The sequence below is a fragment of the Heterocephalus glaber genome, unplaced genomic scaffold (genome assembly GCF_053883595.1).
Source record: "Heterocephalus glaber isolate CG9 unplaced genomic scaffold, H.glaber_assembly_v1.0 deba00001175, whole genome shotgun sequence".
Classification (NCBI taxonomy): Eukaryota; Metazoa; Chordata; class Mammalia; order Rodentia; family Bathyergidae; genus Heterocephalus; species Heterocephalus glaber.
This window is the reverse complement of record NW_028258207.1, coordinates 122,717-140,213: the sequence shown is the minus strand read 5'-3', so window position 1 is coordinate 140,213 and position 17,497 is coordinate 122,717. Positions and strand designations below refer to the sequence as shown.

At 55.5% G+C, this 17,497-nt stretch overlaps 1 protein-coding gene across 1 annotated transcript; it reads left to right on the top strand.

Annotated features, from left to right (window-relative positions):
* The first annotated feature begins 576 nt into the window (after window positions 1–576).
* Window positions 577–15,316, top strand: Ackr2 (atypical chemokine receptor 2). Its single transcript, XM_004835085.3, is given in 3 exon segments — window positions 577–714; window positions 13,111–14,249; window positions 14,252–15,316. Coding segments are annotated over 2 exon segments (1,146 nt in total). The 5' UTR covers window positions 577–714; window positions 13,111–13,138; the 3' UTR covers window positions 14,287–15,316.
* Window positions 15,317–17,497: the final 2,181 nt, after the last annotated feature.

Here is a 17,497-nt window from a genome sequence, read left to right as displayed (position 1 = left end):
CGTTGCTGCATTCAGGTGGGAGCCACAGGTCTGTGGTGGGTGGGGGACAGTGGCGGGAGGAGAGGGCAGCTGAGACACTGACCCTGGAGCCCAGGGCAGGGACGTGGGTCCCACACATGTGCCCTGATTCCGGCTCTGCTTGGTCAGCCAGGCTGGGCTGGCATCACAGACCACCCTTGCCTGGGAGCTCCCAGCCATGAGGGAGGGGACAACAGGATGCTGCGTCGGATGAGGAGGGAGGGAGGGAGGCCCCTGGCCTGAGTCTAGACGACAGAATGTCTCTGATGGGCGGGAGGCCGGCGGAGCTGAGCTGTGGGTGTAGCTGAGGCAGGGCAGCTGGAAGGAGTTAGAGCCTGGGGGAAGCCTGGGGCGGGGAGTCCTGCCTGGGTGCAGCCCAGGGCCCGTAAGCAGGGCTGGGGAGGTGATCGGTGGTCCACAGGGTGGGTGTGGGCGGGGTGCGGGTGCCTGGCCTCCTGCTGGAGGGCTGCAGGTGACGCGGTTCCAGTCATTCGTCCCGGGGCTCCCCTTCCTGGGGCGGGGCTATTTAAACCCCACATGGGGTCAGAGAAAGAAGCTGCTGTGGCTGAGTGACAGCTGGGGTGCAGGAAGGGGCCCCAGCCCCAGCCAGCGGGACCCCTGGCTGCCATCACAGAGAGAAGGTCCCCAGGGAGAGCCACGCTCCCCCCTCCAGGCCACAGAGAGCTTGCTCCCCAGGTAGGTCACAGCATCTGCGGCCGGGCCAGCGGAGTGGGTCGGCGGGGATGGGAGGCACCAGGGGTCCGAGAGCTTCCACCTGGGGCGATTGTCAGGGAAAAGGAAGAGAAGCAGAGGCTGGCGCTCACAGGACAGGTTTATTTCCCAGCAAACCTGACAGGGGCCTCGTGGCCCCAGCCGCCCCAGGCGCTCCCACAAGGCTTTGGGGCCTTTGTAGGGTCACGGGAGGGGGCCCCCTGCCCAGGGCAAGGCTGGAGAGAGCACCGCGGCCATGATGGCCCCAGGACGAGGCCTGGGAACCGCGGGCAGGGGCTGCCTCAGCGGCAGGGCGGATAATGCTGAGTCCCGGGCCTGGCTGTGCTGGGCGGGGCGTGGGGCCTGGGATCAGGTGGCGGCTGGATTCCCTCAGCAGCTGCTGGGGCCGCCCGACCGCCAGCACCCGGAGCAGGGTGGCCCGAGGACCGCTTCTCCTCTTCAGCCCAGCTCCGAGGACCTGGCAGCCCCGGAGAGCCCGGCTGCCCCTTCCTCGGCCTCAGTGTCCCCAGCCCCACGGTGGTGCGATGAGTGGTCTGTGATTCAGGGCCTCTCCCCTGAGGTTCCCCCCGCCCTGTCCTCTTGTTACTCCCCAGATGTTCAGCCCTCCACTGTCATTTAGTCAGTTTATTCCTGTCGAGGCTGGGGAGGAACTGACAGCCCTGTGCAGGCACTTGAGTGAGTATCATAAAAACCCACGAAGGAGGCATCTTACAGGTGAGAAAACTGTGGCTCCGAGAAGTTCAGTAATCGAGGAAGTGGATTAGGCCGGTTGTGGGGGTGCACTGCTGTGACTGCAGCACTCTGGGGGCTGAGGCAGGAGGACGGCCAGTTCCAGCCCAGCCTGGGCAACTGAGCGACTTAGCGAGAACGAAAAATAAATATTGGCTGGGGATGTAGCTCGGTGTGAAGGTCCTGGGTTCAATTCCTAGTTGTGCAAAAAACCCAAAAGGGGATGGATCGCGCTCTGTTGGCGTCTCCATGCTTCCTGTGGGTGGCCAGGAGAGTCGTCCTGCTGAAATACAAGCCCAGGGAGTCCCAGGGCTGACCCTCCAGGGACAGCGGAAGGTGGAAAAGAAAAGAAGGGAAAAATGACAGGGGAAAGATGAGAAAATCTTGCTTTCTGCGGCAGCCGCTGCAGGGAGCGCCAGGCGCTCTGTCCACGGGAAACCAGCTCCACGAGGAGGCGTTGTCAGTGTCACAAATATGCAGTCCCCGATTAGAGGCAGGAAGCACCGCAGAATGTGGGGTCCCCGGGAGGGTGGGGAGCAGAGCCCCGCGGGCATCCTGGTGACCCCTGGGCTGCGGGGGAGGGGACAGAGCTCACGGCCGCAGACCAGATGGCTCCGGGAGGAAGACAGTGGCGATGCTGGAAGTCTGGGGCTGCTGGGGTTAGGAGGGTGGAGGAGCGCTTGCAGCCTCTTCTGCGTTCTGTGTATTTCCAGGTTCTGCATTGAGCATGTTATGTTTGCAATCAGGAAAAATATTTAAGAGCACAAGAGAGTGCCTGCTGTGGAGAACTGGGAGTCAGAGGTGGGGCCTGGGGTGGCTGCATCCGGCTGGTTGGGTCCCGGGGGACGCTGAGCTCAGAGCCTAAGGCGGATCCGGAGCACCGCGGCGAGCTCCCAAGCAGTCAGGGTGGGAGACGCGGTCCACAGGGGCAGGCGTGGGCTCTAGAGTGCCTGGCTGGGTCTACAAGGCTCCGCTTTCTGCTGGTCCTCCAGGGCCTGGAGCATCCAAAGCCGCAGAGGAAGCTGCAGCCGGCATGCAGCTCGGGCCCTGCAGAGGGGTCCTCACACCCAGGCAGGGGTCCTCGCCCTGCGCCTCTCTGGGAAAGCTGAGGCACGTGGGGGCCAGAGCGCAGCTGGGATGTTCCCATGCTGAGAATCTTTCTCTTGATGCATTTTTAATTTTGATTTTGATTACCACGTGTTTGCAGTACATAGCGATCACACCCTCATGGGGAGCACACCTTAATTCTTTTCCCTTCTCCTTCCCCTCCCTCCCTTCCATGTCTTGTTCCCCTCCCCTTTCACAAAAGACCTAACTCCTTATTTCCTATCACCTGCCATTTCCTTTGCTCTTTAATTTACTTATGCTTTGGGCTTCTCATATAAGAGAAGCCATTTGATATTTCAGATGGTGTCTGATGTATTCCACTTAACATTATGGTCTCTAGGTACATCCATTTTCCTACATATGACTCAAGTTTACCCTTCTTTATGGCACAGTAATGCTCCAACGTGTATAGATGCCACATTTTCTTTATCCAGTAATCTGTTGATGGGCATATAGGCTGCTTCCAGTTTAGCTTTTATGAGCTGTGCTGCTATAAACCTGGGTGTGCATGGATCACTGTAATATGACGTCTTTAACTCTTTCAGGAAGATACCTAGAAGGGGCAGGGCTGGGTTGAATGGAATTTCTAGTTTTCATGTTTTGAGGTCTCTCCACACTGATTTCCAGAGTTTGTACTAGTTCACATTCCCACGAACAGTGTGGAAGGATGCCTTCTCCTTACAACCCCCAGGCTGTGTGGGGCAGGAGCCTGTCAGCGGAGAAGTTTGACTGCTGAGAAGCTCAGCCCTCTGTTGCTGCAGGAAGTGCAGAGCCCTGTGGGAATGCCAGGATGGGCGGCTGTAACTGTGGGATCCGGACCTGCAAGGGCCTGTCACCCCGCCCCGGGGGTCTGAGGGTGAGGAGGGCCACTTGAGGGCCCCCTTGGCAGCCAGCCATAGGACTTGATTTCCAGGACAGCTATCTGGGGTCCCGGATGCTCGGGGGTGTCCCCACGACCCTCAGCTCTGCGACTCCCCATTACCGTCGGGTGTGTCAGCCCTGGAGCACAAACCACCACACCCTGCCCACGTCCTAGCGAGACCACCTCGTCTCCAGATTCAGATCAGCCTGACACAGGGGAACACCAGGGAAAGCACCACCACGCTGTGTTGTTCGAGGAGGGACGACCGTGGGATCACTCTGACCCGGGCTGGCTTCACTCTGTGGGTGAGGACGCTGCTGCGGCTGTCCCTGCTGGGTGTCTGGAAGATTTCCTTCCCTCTCCGAGTTTCAGGGCCTTGTCCCAGGGTCATCGTCAGCATTTGGGTTATTGCCATGCATACAGCTGAGAGAGGAACCCCACGCCTGCCGGTTATTTTCCTGACAGGTGTGGCTGTTGTGAGTCTTTTTTTTTTTTGTACCGGGGATTGAACTTGGGTCCTTGCGCTTGCGAGGCAGGGGGTGGAACCACTGAGCTAAATCCCCGGCCCTGGATGTTGTGTTTCGAAGCATGAGCTCAGGTTTCCAAGAGCACCGGGTCCTGACCTCAGCTCCAGACAGAGCTAACCGCAGTGTAGACGTCCATGAGCTGAACTTGAAGATGACACAGTTAATAGATGCAGTCTACGCACTGCCCTTCCTTCCCAGGCGAGCAGGCAGCCAGGCTTCGCCCTTGTGAGTCAGGTGCGCGTCACACTGAGCCACACAGCCTTCGCCCTCGCTGGGGTTTACTCTACAGACAGGAATGGGGCTATGAGGCAGGAAGGTGTCAGCCTGCGGGCAGCCCCAGGGCAGGGGAGGGGAGCCAGCTGCCTGAGTGGGTCATTTGGGAGCTCTTTCCTTGTGTCCTCTGCCTGGAGTTCCAATCCCGGATCTCCCGTGGTCTCGCCTCCATCTCTGGCCCCATCTCTGCTTCCGCAGGAGCGAGCGTGGGCTCTCGGCCGGGGTTCAAATCCCAGCGCAGCTGCTCCTCGCTGTGTGACCCTGGGCAAGCTCCTCAGCCTCTTGTGTCTCCGTGTCCTCGACAGTGGGGCAGACACTAACACTGCTTGCTCAGAGCTGCTGCTAGGACGAAATGCATGGATGCAGGGAGAGCCCTGGGGACAGACCTGGCTGCAGGAAGTGCTGTGGGCTTGTTAGGTGTTTCTGTCACTATGTGCAGCGTCAGGCCTCAATGTCTGCTGTCCCCCTAAGCCCCAGAGGAGGAGCACAGAGAGCTGGTGCTGTTACCAGCTCCCCCAGCCGGGTTTCTGTCACCTGTTTCCAAGCGCTGAGGTCAGAATGTGACTCACTCCACGACTCTGGCCTCAATGTTTCCAGCCACAGCAGGCCAGGCAGGGGCTCAGAGGGGCATCTCGGGTGACCCTCTGCACCCCAGCCTCCCTCCCAAGAGCCCCTGGGGAGCCTCCCGGGGCAGGGGTGGTCACAGGGTTGCCTCCCATGCCAGGACCGCAGGAGGCAGCAACTGAACACGGCTCACGTGGAAACAAGCAGTGGGTCCCCGAGTGGGTTGTGCCACCTGGGCACGGGCTCCGAGCCGCGGGGACTGAGCGGGCCCAGCCGGGGAAGGGAGTGGCCTGGCTCCATGGCATCCAGGGGACGGAGGGGGGAGAGGGGGAAAAGGTGAGGTGAGAAAAAGGGGCAGGCCCAAGGAGGCCGTGTCTAACCCTTGCTCAGAGACTCTCCGAAGCTGGCTCTGTGCTGTCCTGGGGATGCAGCGCCCACCAGGGGAGCCCTTGTCCTTCACGGCAGCCCCCATCCCGGTGAGGATGGTTTCCAGATTCCACACAGACAGCCCAGGTCCTGTCCACTGCCTGTGACCACGAGTGGTACTCCTGGTGTCCCAGCCCAAACGCTGGGGTGGCCATCGGGGTCAGGATCGGCCTTGTTTGTTTGATCAGTGTCACCTCTTATCGGCTGCGTTGTAAACAGCACGGGGGACTCAGCCCTGTCCTGAGGAGCTGCTGGCCCGGAGAGGGTGGGGGTGAGCCAGATGTGGAAGATGAAAGAGGAGGAGGTTGGGGCATGCGGAAGGGCTGGGCAGGCCCCTGGGGTCCTGGTGAGGGCTGCACCGGTGAAGCTGGAACAGCAGCTCTGGGCGGGTGGGCGGGAGTTGGTGCTGGAGTGCCGAGCCCTGGTTTGCAGCATTCACCCTCGTGTCCACGTTCCCAGTGTCCACGTTCCCAGTGTCCCTGGTGCAGAGCTGGCCAGCCCACAAGCACTTGGCAAATGCGTACCCAGCCGCACAGCCTTTCGGTGCTGTGGGCTGCAGCAGCCGCAGTCCCCGCTCACAGCCACGTCCTTCAAACGCAAGGGGCTGGGGGAAGGGCCATCCCAGCCTAATCTGGGCTGCGGGCAATTGGGTATCAGCTCTTTAAGCCTCGGTTTCCCCTCCAGGATGTGAGGATCCTGAGAGTGTTCCCCGGCTGTGGTGAGACATCACACAGCTGCCTTCTTGTCCGGATGCCCGTGGTTCTGTCTTCCTCTGGTCACCCCAACCGCACCCTGTGGAAGAGCCGGGGGAGTGAGGCCCAGGTGATTCCTGCAGTCGGAGGGTCTTGCAAAGTCGAAACTGTAGCCCGCGGAAGCCGGCAGCCCCAGGGAGCCACCAAAGGTCCCTGTTCCCACCCAGAGCCAAACGGCGCTTCCCTTCTTTGCCCTGGCTTCCCCGCAGGGGAAGTGCAGCGGGCCTTGCCTGGCACCCCTGTTCTGTGAAGGCTCCTCTCCAGCCCCTGTGGGAGTCTCTGGGCTCCCCAAAGCTTTCTCTGCAGGGCTTCTCCCAGGGCCGCCTCACCGCCTGCTGGTTTATACCAGGATGGGAACAACTCGCGGCCCACTCCTTCTTCTCCAGGCGCTGATGGAGAAGCCAGATGAATTCAGACAAGGAGGAAAAGCGGGAAAAGGGAAAACGGAAAACAGAGAGGTGTGCACAGACAGAGGGCAGTGAGGGGCATGGGACAGAGCCCTAGAGTGCAGATGGGACCCAGTTCTCGTGGGCTCTTTGTGAGGTGCATGGGCTGCTCCCCCTCGGGTCTGCCCCCTGCAGCGTGAGGATGGGAGGTGCCACCCATTGATACTCCGCCTGAGTGGGAATGCTGGTGACACAGAGATATGGCGGAGTGTGAACTTCCTGACGACGCGCACTGAGAGGCTGCAGACTGCGGGCGTACTGTGCTAAGCTAAGGGGCAGCAGGGCCGCACTCCTTCTGCAGGCTCGCGACTGTCCCCATGCATGCATCACACTCAGCCCTGCTCCGCCATCTCCGCTCCTTCTACGCTCCTACACCCTGCCTCCCTCTCACGTGGAGCTTCCTGATGCCGCTGGGCCCACTTGGACAACCCGAGGCCCTTGCCGAACCACGTTGGCACAGACCCCTTAGCTGCGTCAGGTGACACAGACTCCGGGCTGGGGCAGCGGTGGGCCTCGGGGGCTGTGTGGCACGAGGCTCAGCAGAGTGCTGGCATAATGGTGGGCAGAGCATGTGGAGGCAGGACCTCGACGCCACTGAGGGCCTCTGTCACCAAACTCCCAGGGTCCCCTTTTGGTGCCTGCTGGGTGGGGCAGAGACAAGGCACCAGGCCTGCAATTCTGAAGAGCCAATTTCAGACGCTGCTTGGACAATGACTCCCCATGGGTCCCAGCCCTTCCTTGGGTGCCTGTGAGTGCTGAGTGCTGTGTCATCACTGGCGGTGCTTATGGAGGGGAGGGGAGGGGAGGGGAGGGATGGTGGCCCCACAGGCAGAGGGCCCGGACGGATTCCCAGAGGGACAGATCAGCAGGTTGACATCTGTGTGGGAAAGGGACAGAATGTTGCAAGTTGGGGAAGCCTTTGATGGTGCTGGACCAGCTGTCACTGGCTTACCCTGACCTCTGGCTTTTTGATTTCAGCATTCATCAGGCTCAGTTGTTTGCTAAAGCAAAAGGCCAAGATCGGGGCCGTGCTAGCAGCTCAGAAGGGCTGCGGTGGAATTGGCCATACCCAATAAGCCCTGGTCAGGCTCCAGTGCAGAAGGGCTCCCTGCTCCCCTTCCAGCAGCAGCCATGGCGGGGGGGCGTACCCCACTGCTGCCAGGAGGGAGAGGGGCCCAGGGCCAGGAGAGCGCGGACCACGGGAGGAAGTGGAAGAGCAGCAAAGGAGGCCCAGGCCATGGTCCCGAGCTGGGTCCTGGCAGAGCTGCACCCAACGGGCTCTGGGAGTGGGGACAGAGCATTTGTGTGATCTCCCCAGCATCCTCCAGATGCCATTTGCTAGAAACCTGGGGTGGGCACAGCTCACAGAGCGGGAGGACCCCAGGTCTGGTTCTGCCTGGGCAGCATCCTTCACTGTGAGCTCAGAGTATCATGGGCACTAACAGGGCCAGATGCAGCCCCTGAGTCTGCAGTTCTTCCAAATTCTATCCTGCTAACATTTCCTTAAAACAAAAAACAAAAAACAAAAAAATGCAAAACTCCTGGCAGGAAGGACTAGGGAAAACATCTGCAGTCTACATGAAAAGAGACAAAATCTATACCATATAAGACATCTTGTAAAACAAGACGCCACCCATTAAAACAATAAATAATTCACAGAAGAAATACAAACTGGCATTGAACATATCAGAAAGTTCTGTCTCACCTAAATCAGAGTATGAAATGAAACGCACACGTGTGGGTAGAGCTGATTTGGCATCGCTCAGTCTGCAACCCCTCTTCTCACCCAGCTAAAGCCCCTAGTTTGTGGCCCTGCCTCCTGGCCTGCTTGGGCCACATATCCTACCTCATCTTCCTTTCTGCTCCCAAAGCCCCTTCCCTACGAGTGAGCAACTGAGCAATTTCATGTGTTGAGGATGAAGTCAGCCTCTCTGCTTCTCCTTCGGGAACACAGCACCGGTTTGAGCACAATTCTTAGTCATGACAGACTGACAGGGCCGATGTACGTGAGGCTCTTTCAGAAAGAGCCTTTCCTTCTGGGCTGAGGGTGTAGCACAGGGAAAGAGCGCCTGCCTGGCATGTGTGAGGAGCAGGCCCAGTCCCTGGTGCTGTCCAAGACAAACAAACAAGCAGACAACTGCTTTTCTTAATAGACAAGGCTGGGAAACTGGTTATCCACATGGGGGAGTGTGAAGCTAGACCCCTGTATGCTACTGTATATAAAATTAAACGAAGAATGGATTCAAGACTTAAACCTAAGACCAAAAACTGCTAGAAGAAAAGACAGGGGGAGCACTACAGGACCAAGGTGTGGGCAAAGATTTTGGGGTGTTGAGATCTCAAAAGCACAGGTAAGAAAAGTGAAACTAGACAAATGGGATTATATAGAGCTAAAAGGCTTCTGCGCAGCATGGGAAACAGTCAGCAGAGTGCTGTGAATATGGGTGGGGTCCTGGAACACCATGGATGTCATCAGTAGGTCATAGAACCCTGCTGAGGCCTGAGTGACAACTGGTATCATACCAGCCAGGGTATCACACTGAGCGTTATGAAGGACAGTGATCTGGTGAACAGATAGTGCCTTATTTGCTTTTTTTGGTGTATACATTTACTTTCTTATCATTACTAATAATTCTCTGAGAACAGTCTCAGACTCTTACTTGATATCAGCAATTCTGCAAAGAGTTGAACCATGAAACATAAAGAGAAGAAAAAACACCAGAAGAAACTCTTAAAACAACCTGTGAAGAAGTCAAGGGGTACAAGAGGAAAGTTGGATTTACAAGACGTTCTGCAGGGTAGAGCCAAGGTACTGGCCCAAACTCTAGGCCCCAAAGTGGCAGACAGTTCTTCCTCAACCTCAGGGAACGTCTCCTATGAAGACAAATTCTTGGATGCAGAGCTGCACGACTCTCCAGAGGATACTGCTGAGACACATGAGATGGTCCCAAGTTCAAATCTGGATGCAGGAGAGAATTTCTCAGTCTCAAAGCATTTGCCCTGCATCCCTTCTTCAAGCAAGTGCATTCCTATGGACCAGGATGGTCCTGGATCCTCCAAGAGGCTTTTAAATCAAGATTTGATGGAGAGGGAAAATTTCTCCTTCATGGAACATTCCCATTTACCTTTCTCCTTGGCCAATAACCCCTCAGAGTCTGCAACATCTACTGAAAAGAAAAGAGTCCTGAATGTTTACTATAAGCCTGTCCCAACGAAAAGGGGCATGGCTTCCTCCGGGGATACAGAAGAAGATTTGGAGCCCCCTGCAAAGAGGACAAGAATAGCAAAAATGACCTTTCCTGAGAAGATCCCTTCAAAAGCCAGCCTGTCTTCTGTGTGCCCAAGAGACGGCCTAACTGACAGTGAAAATGGCCTGCACGGGGAAGGCCAGGAGGAAAGGGAAGGGGCTGAGAAGCCACTGAGAATCTGGCCCGGGATTCGGGGCTGGAGGACCTGTACAGTGGCTTTAGGTGCATGGTCTGCTACCAGGTCTTCCCCAATATGCGGATGCTTAAGAAACACCTGGAGGATGGGGTCGAGGGTGGTGCTTCAGGCCTTAGTCTTGCATTTGCCAAACTAAGGAACAAAATGAAGCAAAGCAAGAGAATCACAGAGGGGGAGAATGGGAATATGACAACATTTGGAGGCGATATGGAGACACTTTGCAGGTTCTTGTTAGTTTTGGCTTTTTGTAGTTTTTTGTTTTACTATTATAATAAATAGAAATTAAATCATTAAAAAAAAAGAAAAAGGAAACTGAAGAGAAGGACAGGTAATTCACACAAAAAAGAAATTACCAATATATATGCTTTTAAAACTGAAAGTGTAAATAAGGACTAAAATGTATAATAGGTAATGTGAAATAGGAAGAAAAGGGGCAAAGGGGAAGGAAGTGGGAGGGCTAGGGGAGAGGATAGAAGGGAATGGGATTCATATGAGAAAATGGAAAAATAGGAACAAAATCTTTGTAAATAGGGAGGACTGGAGGGGTTGAAGGGAGGGCTGGGCAAGGGTGAAAAATAAGAACCAAGAGAGACTATGTAAAGGTGCAAATTTCCAATGATGAACGTCATTATATTGTATACCTAAAAGGTACCAATGATTAGAATGAATAATAGATAATGCAAAATAGGAAGAAAAGGTCCAAAGGGGTAGGGGTAGTGGGAGGGGCAGGGGAAAGGAAAGAAAGGAAAGGAAAAATGGTGAGAAATGGAAAAAATGGAAACAAAGTCTTTGTAAGTAGGGAAGGGTGGAGGGGGTGAAGGGAGGGCTAGGAATGGGGGAAAAAAAAGAAAAAAAAAAGAGGGCCTCCAGAAATGGAGAAAATATTTACAAACTATGTGGCATGGATTAATATCCAGAATATATGTGCAACTCAAAAAACCCATGTCCAAATAATCTGAATTAAAAACAAGCAAATGGTCAGAGTAGACATTTCTCAAAAGAAGACAAACGGCCCATGGGTATATATATATATAAAGCTCGACATCACTAATCATCAGGGAAATGTAAATCACTGAGATGTCACCTCACCCCAGGAAGAATGGCTAGTATAAAAATGACAAAGATAATAAATAAATGCTGGCAAGAATGTGGGGAAGGGGAACTGTTCTAAAAACATATTTTGCACTATCCCTCTGCTTATTTACCCGCTGTTACACGCCCTGGAGACAGGGGCTCATACACTCTTTGAGGAATGTGAATTAGTGCAGCCATTATGGAAAACCTGGAAATAAAAACACCACGTGCATTCCTATGTGGCGTGTTAACAAGTGGATCTCACAGAATCTGAAAGCAGAGCCCTGTTACCGGGTGAGGAGGTTGGTTAACACGGGTACTAATTTATGGTCAGACAGGAACAGGAAGTTCTGGCATGCTATTATTGCATAGTAGGATGACTAGGGATATGTATGTGTTTATTTGGTGCTAGGGATTGAACCCAGGGCCTTCACCCTGAGCTACATCCCTAGCTCTTTTTATAATTTTTTCATTTTGATACAGGGTCTCACTAAGTTGCTAAGTTGCCCAGGCTGCTCTTGAACTTGTGAGCCTCCTGGCTCAGTCTCCCAAAGTGCTGGGATTACAGGCATGTGCAATGTGTGTGTGTGTGTGTGTGTGTCTGTCTGTCTGTGTGTGTATATATATATATATGGCAGTATGTGTATATATATACATTTTTTTATTCAGAAAAAAGGATCAAAGTCTTTTAATCATAAAGAAATAATTGATGCTTGAACAGATAGATATACTCAACCTGATTTAAATATTGTACAATGTTTACATATACTGAAGCACCACACAGCATTACATAAATACGTATAATTTTTATAGCTCATGTATCAGTTAAAAATAAATTTAATTTAAAAATAAAGAAACAGCATAAGATCTGCTAATCACACTACTAGGTATTTTGCAAAGAAAATGAAGTCAGATGTTGAAGAGACACCTGCCCTGTTTGTGCGACACTGTTCACAGCAGCCAAGACAGGAAATCACTCTAGTTGACCATTGATCAGTGCAGATAAGGAAAATGTGTCATATACACACAATAGGATCATATTCAGCCATAGAATAGCATAGAATCTGAGGACATTGTGTTACATGAGAAAAGCCAGGCTCCGCCCCACAAAACTGCCCATTAGTTGTCACTAATGTCCAGAAAGCAGGAAAGTTCCTCTCCTAGAGGTAGGGAATGGACTAGAGGGCACAGGAAGCTGGGCGGGGTGGGGTGGGGTGGAGGACTGAGAGGTTGTAAACAGGTACAAAGTTACAGTCAGTTAAGAGGAGAGGGTTCTGGCAGCATTTCAGAGCACTGGGCGGGTTATAGTTAACAGTAATTTATTGAACATTTCAAAAAAGCTGAAAGAGGGGATTTTGAATGTTTTTACCACAAAGAAATGACAAAGTAATGTATATGTTGGTGTTAAGTACTTTAATATGGCTGTGACACATTGTCTACATGGACTGTCATACTGTGCCCAGTGACTATGTGTGGCATGGATATTACTCAATAAAAATAATAAAAATAAAAATGAAAATAGCTACACAGTCTGCTGCTTATAATATACCAATATTATTTTAAATAATAGAGTAAAATCCCGGGTAGCCACTGCCCCAGCAGGAAGCAGATGGTGACCCACGCCATCCCTGCCCGTGACTCCTCCTACCCAGGCAGCTGCCATCTTGAATCTGTGCCTGCCACTCCCCTCCCTCTCCTTTCATTGGTTTGTACTCCTTCAAATAGTTTTGCTTTTACTTATTTGAAATTTTAAAAAGGAATACTATGTATATATTTTTATGGGGCTTGGAGGCAGGATGGCAGAGTCAAGTCAGAGACTGACCCACAGCACTAGTGAGGGGTCTGTGGGAGAGTCTGGAGTGCTCCGTTTCAGTCTGAGGTGCTGAGGCATGATAAACTGAGGTATCCCTTGATAATAAAGAAGAATCTGAAAGATATTAGAGATCTCTTTCAATGGCGAGGGAAAAAAATAAAGATGCAAAGCCACTCTGAAAAACTTAATGGTGAACTCACTCATCTGAGGTGCATGATGGTCCTCCTGAGCTAGTGTCCTCGCCTGAATCATCCATGGGATACCTCAGGGCAGCAGCTGCTGTGCTCCAGGAGAGAGGGTGGGCACACAGGCTCACTGGATTCATTTTCTCACCCCTCTGCAGAGCCCCAGCCCTGGGTGTGTTCCCTGCGATGGCCACCACTGCTTCCCCTGCACTGGTCACCACCGAGGGTGCTGCTGCTGAGAACAGCACCTCCTACTATGACTATGACTACCTGGACTCGGTCTTCCTGGTATGCAGGAAGGATGATGTGCAGTCCTTTCGCCTTGTCTTCCTGCCAGTCTTCTATAGCTTGATCTTCGGGCTGGGCCTGGCAGGGAACCTGCTGTTGTTTGCGGTCTTGCTCTGCTGCGTGCCCCGCCGGCGGATGGCAGAGGTCTACCTGCTGAACCTGACCATCTCCAACCTCCTCTTTGTGGTGACTTTGCCCTTCTGGACCATCTCTGTGGTCTGGCACTGGGTCTTCGGCAGTTTCCTGTGCAAGGTGGTGAGCACCCTCTACACCATCAGCATCTATAGCGGCATCTTCTTCATCAGCTGCATGAGCCTGGACAAGTACCTGGAGATTGTTCACGCTCAGCCCCTGCACAGGCTGAGAACCCAAGCCAAGATCTGGCTTCTCGTTGTCTTGGTGTGGGCCGTGGCGCTGGCTATTTCTGTCCCTGAGACGGTCTTCGTGCGGGTACACGAGGACCCTGAGGGAGTATGGAGCTGCCACCCTGATTTCGGGGGGCCTGGGGCTAACTGGAAGCTCTTCCTCCGCTTCCAGTTGAACCTGCTAGGTTTCCTCCTTCCCCTCTCGGCCATGATCTTTGTCTATGCCCGTATTGGCTGCGTCTTGGTCAGGCTGCAGCCCCGGGGCCAGGGCCGGGCGCTGAGGATGGCAGTGGCCCTGGTGGTGGCCTTCTTCACCTTCTGGTTTCCGTACAATCTCACCTTGTTCCTGTACTCGCTGCTGGACCTGCAGGTCCTCTGGGACTGCCAGATCAGCCGGCGCCTGGACTATGCCATGCAGGTGACTGAGAGCCTGGCCTTCCTCCACTGCTGCTTCACCCCCATCCTCTATGGCTTCTCCAGCCACCGCTTCCGCCAGTACCTGAAGGCTCTGCTGGTCACTGTGCTCCCAGGGCGCCTGGCACCTGGCTTCACCGGGGCCTCGCTGTCCAGGGGATCCAAGAGCAGCAGTCTCACCACTCAAGAGGACATGGCTGGCCTGAACGAACTGGCAGAGGGGCAGGCTGGGGCTCCCTGAGCCGGGCGAGCGTGGGGAGTAACTAAGGCCGGGCCATGCCAGCCTGGCGCAGGAGGAGGACGCCGCTCTGCTCGCTTGGGCTTCCACCCAGAGCGCCCTCCCTCAGGGCCTGGGCGGCCCATTCCAGCCCTCCGTGGCTTCTTCCCCTGCACCGGCCTGCATGGCTGTCGCTGATGGGGCCAGCAGCCAGAGTGAGAGCGGCACTCTTGGCCCGCCCGCTCTCCTCCCGACGACGACGACGCCAGACAGCCCAGGTCGCCTGGTGATCCTTCGAGGGCTCCCGGGACGCCTGCCCCCAGCCGGGCCACATTTCCCTCCTGCCTGCCCTGCTGGGACGCCCTGGGCTCTGCCGCTGTTTCTCGGGTCTGGGCTCATTCCCAGCAGTGCCTCCGTCCTGGCTGCTGCCCCCGGGGAGAGCACGGTCACTCCCTCTCCTCCTGGCATTGGCTCAGTTGTGCCCTCCTCCGTGGATGCCCCGTCCGCCCCACTGAGGCCTGCCTGCTGCCACTGTTGTGTCTCCCCTTCCTCCCTCTGGTCTGCTTCTCCGTAACTCTCATCTTTTTCTCGCCTCGTGTGTGTCTCCCTCTGTCGCTGTCCCCGGCCCCCATCCCAGGCAAGCTCCAGGGCTGGGCACCGCACCTGGGGGCTCTCTCTGCCCTGTGCTTGGGTGGAGGCTGGGCAGAGCCCAGGACAGAGCAGCATGGTGCGGGGTAGGGTTCCCACGTGCCCAGGGAAGCGTCTGGGGCCCGTCCCCAGGGTGGCGCTGGCAGAAGTGGGGCCTGGGAGGCGGTCCTTGGCACGAGGGGCAGACCCTCGGTGGGCACTGTGAGGCTGCAGCCCGTCCCCTTCTTCACGTTTGCTTTCTGGCCTGCGAAGCGAGTGGTTTGCTCCGCCACACGCTGCCCACGCGAGGCTCAGAGCAATGGGTTTAGGCAGGCGGGGACTGGAACCTCCCCCAAACTGAGCACAAATAAAGGTTTTTCTGATTCCAATGGGATTATTTGAGATCCTGGGATCACTACACACACCAACCACAGCCTTCCTCTGCCACACAGCAAAGGTGCGTCTCCAGAGGACACAGGGTCCAGGTGGAGTGGGGACATGCAGGGGCGTGAAGAGAGGTGGGCACCCGAGGCGGGGTGGGGTGGGGGGGACAAGACTCTTCCCCAGGTTTCTAAAGCACTCGCTGCTTCCTTCCAAGTCACAGGACCGCCCAGCACGCTGCCCCTCTGTGACCTCTGACAGGAGAGACTGCACCTGGAGCCTGGGGCCAGGAAAGGATGAGGGAGGCTGGAGGGATGCAGAGGGCAGGGCAGAGGGCCCGAGGGTGGGAGAGCAGATGGCAGGGAGGCGGGCACAGGGGGCTAGGGACGGTGTCACAAGGAAAACCTGCCTCTGCCAACCTTCTCTGCGCAGGAAGCGGTTGATGTCCACTGAGTTCTTTTTGGTTTTTCCTCTTTTAAAATGTTTTTCTCTTCTTTCTTTCTTTCTTTCTTTCTTTCTTTCTTTCTTTCTTTCTTTCTTTCTTTCTTTCTTTCTCTCTCTCTCCCTCCCTTCCTTCCCTCCCCTCTCCCTCCCTCTCTCCCTCCCTCTCCCTCCCTCTCCCTCCCTCTCTCCCTCCCTCTCCCTCCCTCTCCCCCTCCCTCTCCCTCCCTCTCCCTCCCTCTCCCTCCCTCTCTCTCTCCCTCTCCTCTCTCTCTCCTCTCTCTCTCCCTCTCTCCCTCCCTCTCCCTCTCTCTCCCTCCCTCTCCTCCTCTCCCTCCCTCTCCCTCCCTCTCTCCCTCCCCTCTCTCCCTCCCTCTCTCTCCTCTCTCTCTCCCTCCCTCTCTCTCTCCCTTCTCCCTCTCTCTCCTCTCTCCCTCCCTCTCCCTCCCTCTCTCTCTCCCTCTCCCTCCCTCTCTCTCCCCCCTCCCTCCCCTCTCTCCCTCCCTCTCTCTCCCTCCCTCTCTCTCCCTCTCTCTCTCCCTCCCTCTCTCTCCCTCCCTCTCCCTCTCTCCCTCTCTCTCCTCTCTCCCTCCCTCTCTCTCCCTATCTCTCCCCCTCTCTCTCCCCTTCTCCCTCTCTCTCCCTCTCTCTCTCCCTCTCCCTCCCTCTCTCTCTCCCCTTCTCCCTCTCCCTCCCTCTCTCCCTCTCTCTGTCTCTCTCTCTGTCTCTCCCTCTCTCTCCCCCTCTCTCTCCCCTTCTCCCTCTCTCTCTCCCTCTCCCTCCCTCTCTCTCTCCCCTTTTCCCTCTCCCTCCCTCTCTCCCTCTCTCTGTCTCTCTCTCTCTCTCTCCCTCTCTCTCTCCCTCTCTCTCTCCCCTTCTCCCTCCCTCCCTCCCTCTCTCTCTCTCTCTCTCCCTTTCTCTCTCTCCCCCCCTCTCTTTCTTTCCCAGCACTGGATATCAAACTCTAGACCTTGCACTTGCCAGGTAAGCACCGGTACAACTGAGCTAAATCCCCAGCCCGTTTTCCTTCTTTTTAAAAATCTAATTCTCTACACTCATTTAAGAATGGATGCCTGGTAAACAGAGGATTGAGCAGTGTCATATCTGTCCCCTCTCATCTTTAGCCAGTGTCCCCAGAGCATGTCCTGATTCCCTGTCCCCAGATTTGGCCAAGTCATCTCTGCGGCCTCGGTTCTGCCTGAGGACCCAGGCTCCCCTCCCTCAGGAAGGGCCCGGAGCTCCCTGGTTCTGGGGGGGAAGCTCCGGCTCAGAAGGTGGGGGCCAGGGAAGACAGGTTCTCCTTAGAGCTCCTCAAATGTTGCCCAGAAGGGACGTCGTGTCCTGCTCACAGGCCAGGGGGCAGATGATACAGCCTGAGCTGTCCAGCAAAATCTGGCACCCAGAGGGCCTGGTGCAGGTGTTGGACATGGGTGGGCCGAGGAAAGCCAGGTAAGAGTGACCGGCAGGCTTGTCACCAGCTTTGGCGGATGTGTGCCTGTGTGTGTGTGAGTGCTTATGTGTACGTGTGTGAGTGCATGTGTGTGTGTCTGCGGTGTGTCTGCACAGCCTGTGTGTGCGTGTCGACGTCACAACAGGCCTGACGTGCTGCTGTGTGGCTGAGCACAGGGTAGACGCTGCTGATGTGGCCATGGGGAGCTCTGTCCCTGTCCCCCAGGGCTGGGCGCAGCCATGGGTTTCCTCTCTGTTCCCGTGGGATCTTCTCTACGTAGACTCAGACAGCTGCACCCTGACTTGAGCCTGCAGCTGTGCCCAGATGGGGGGGTCAGGCTGCAGGTCCCCACCGTCCCTCTC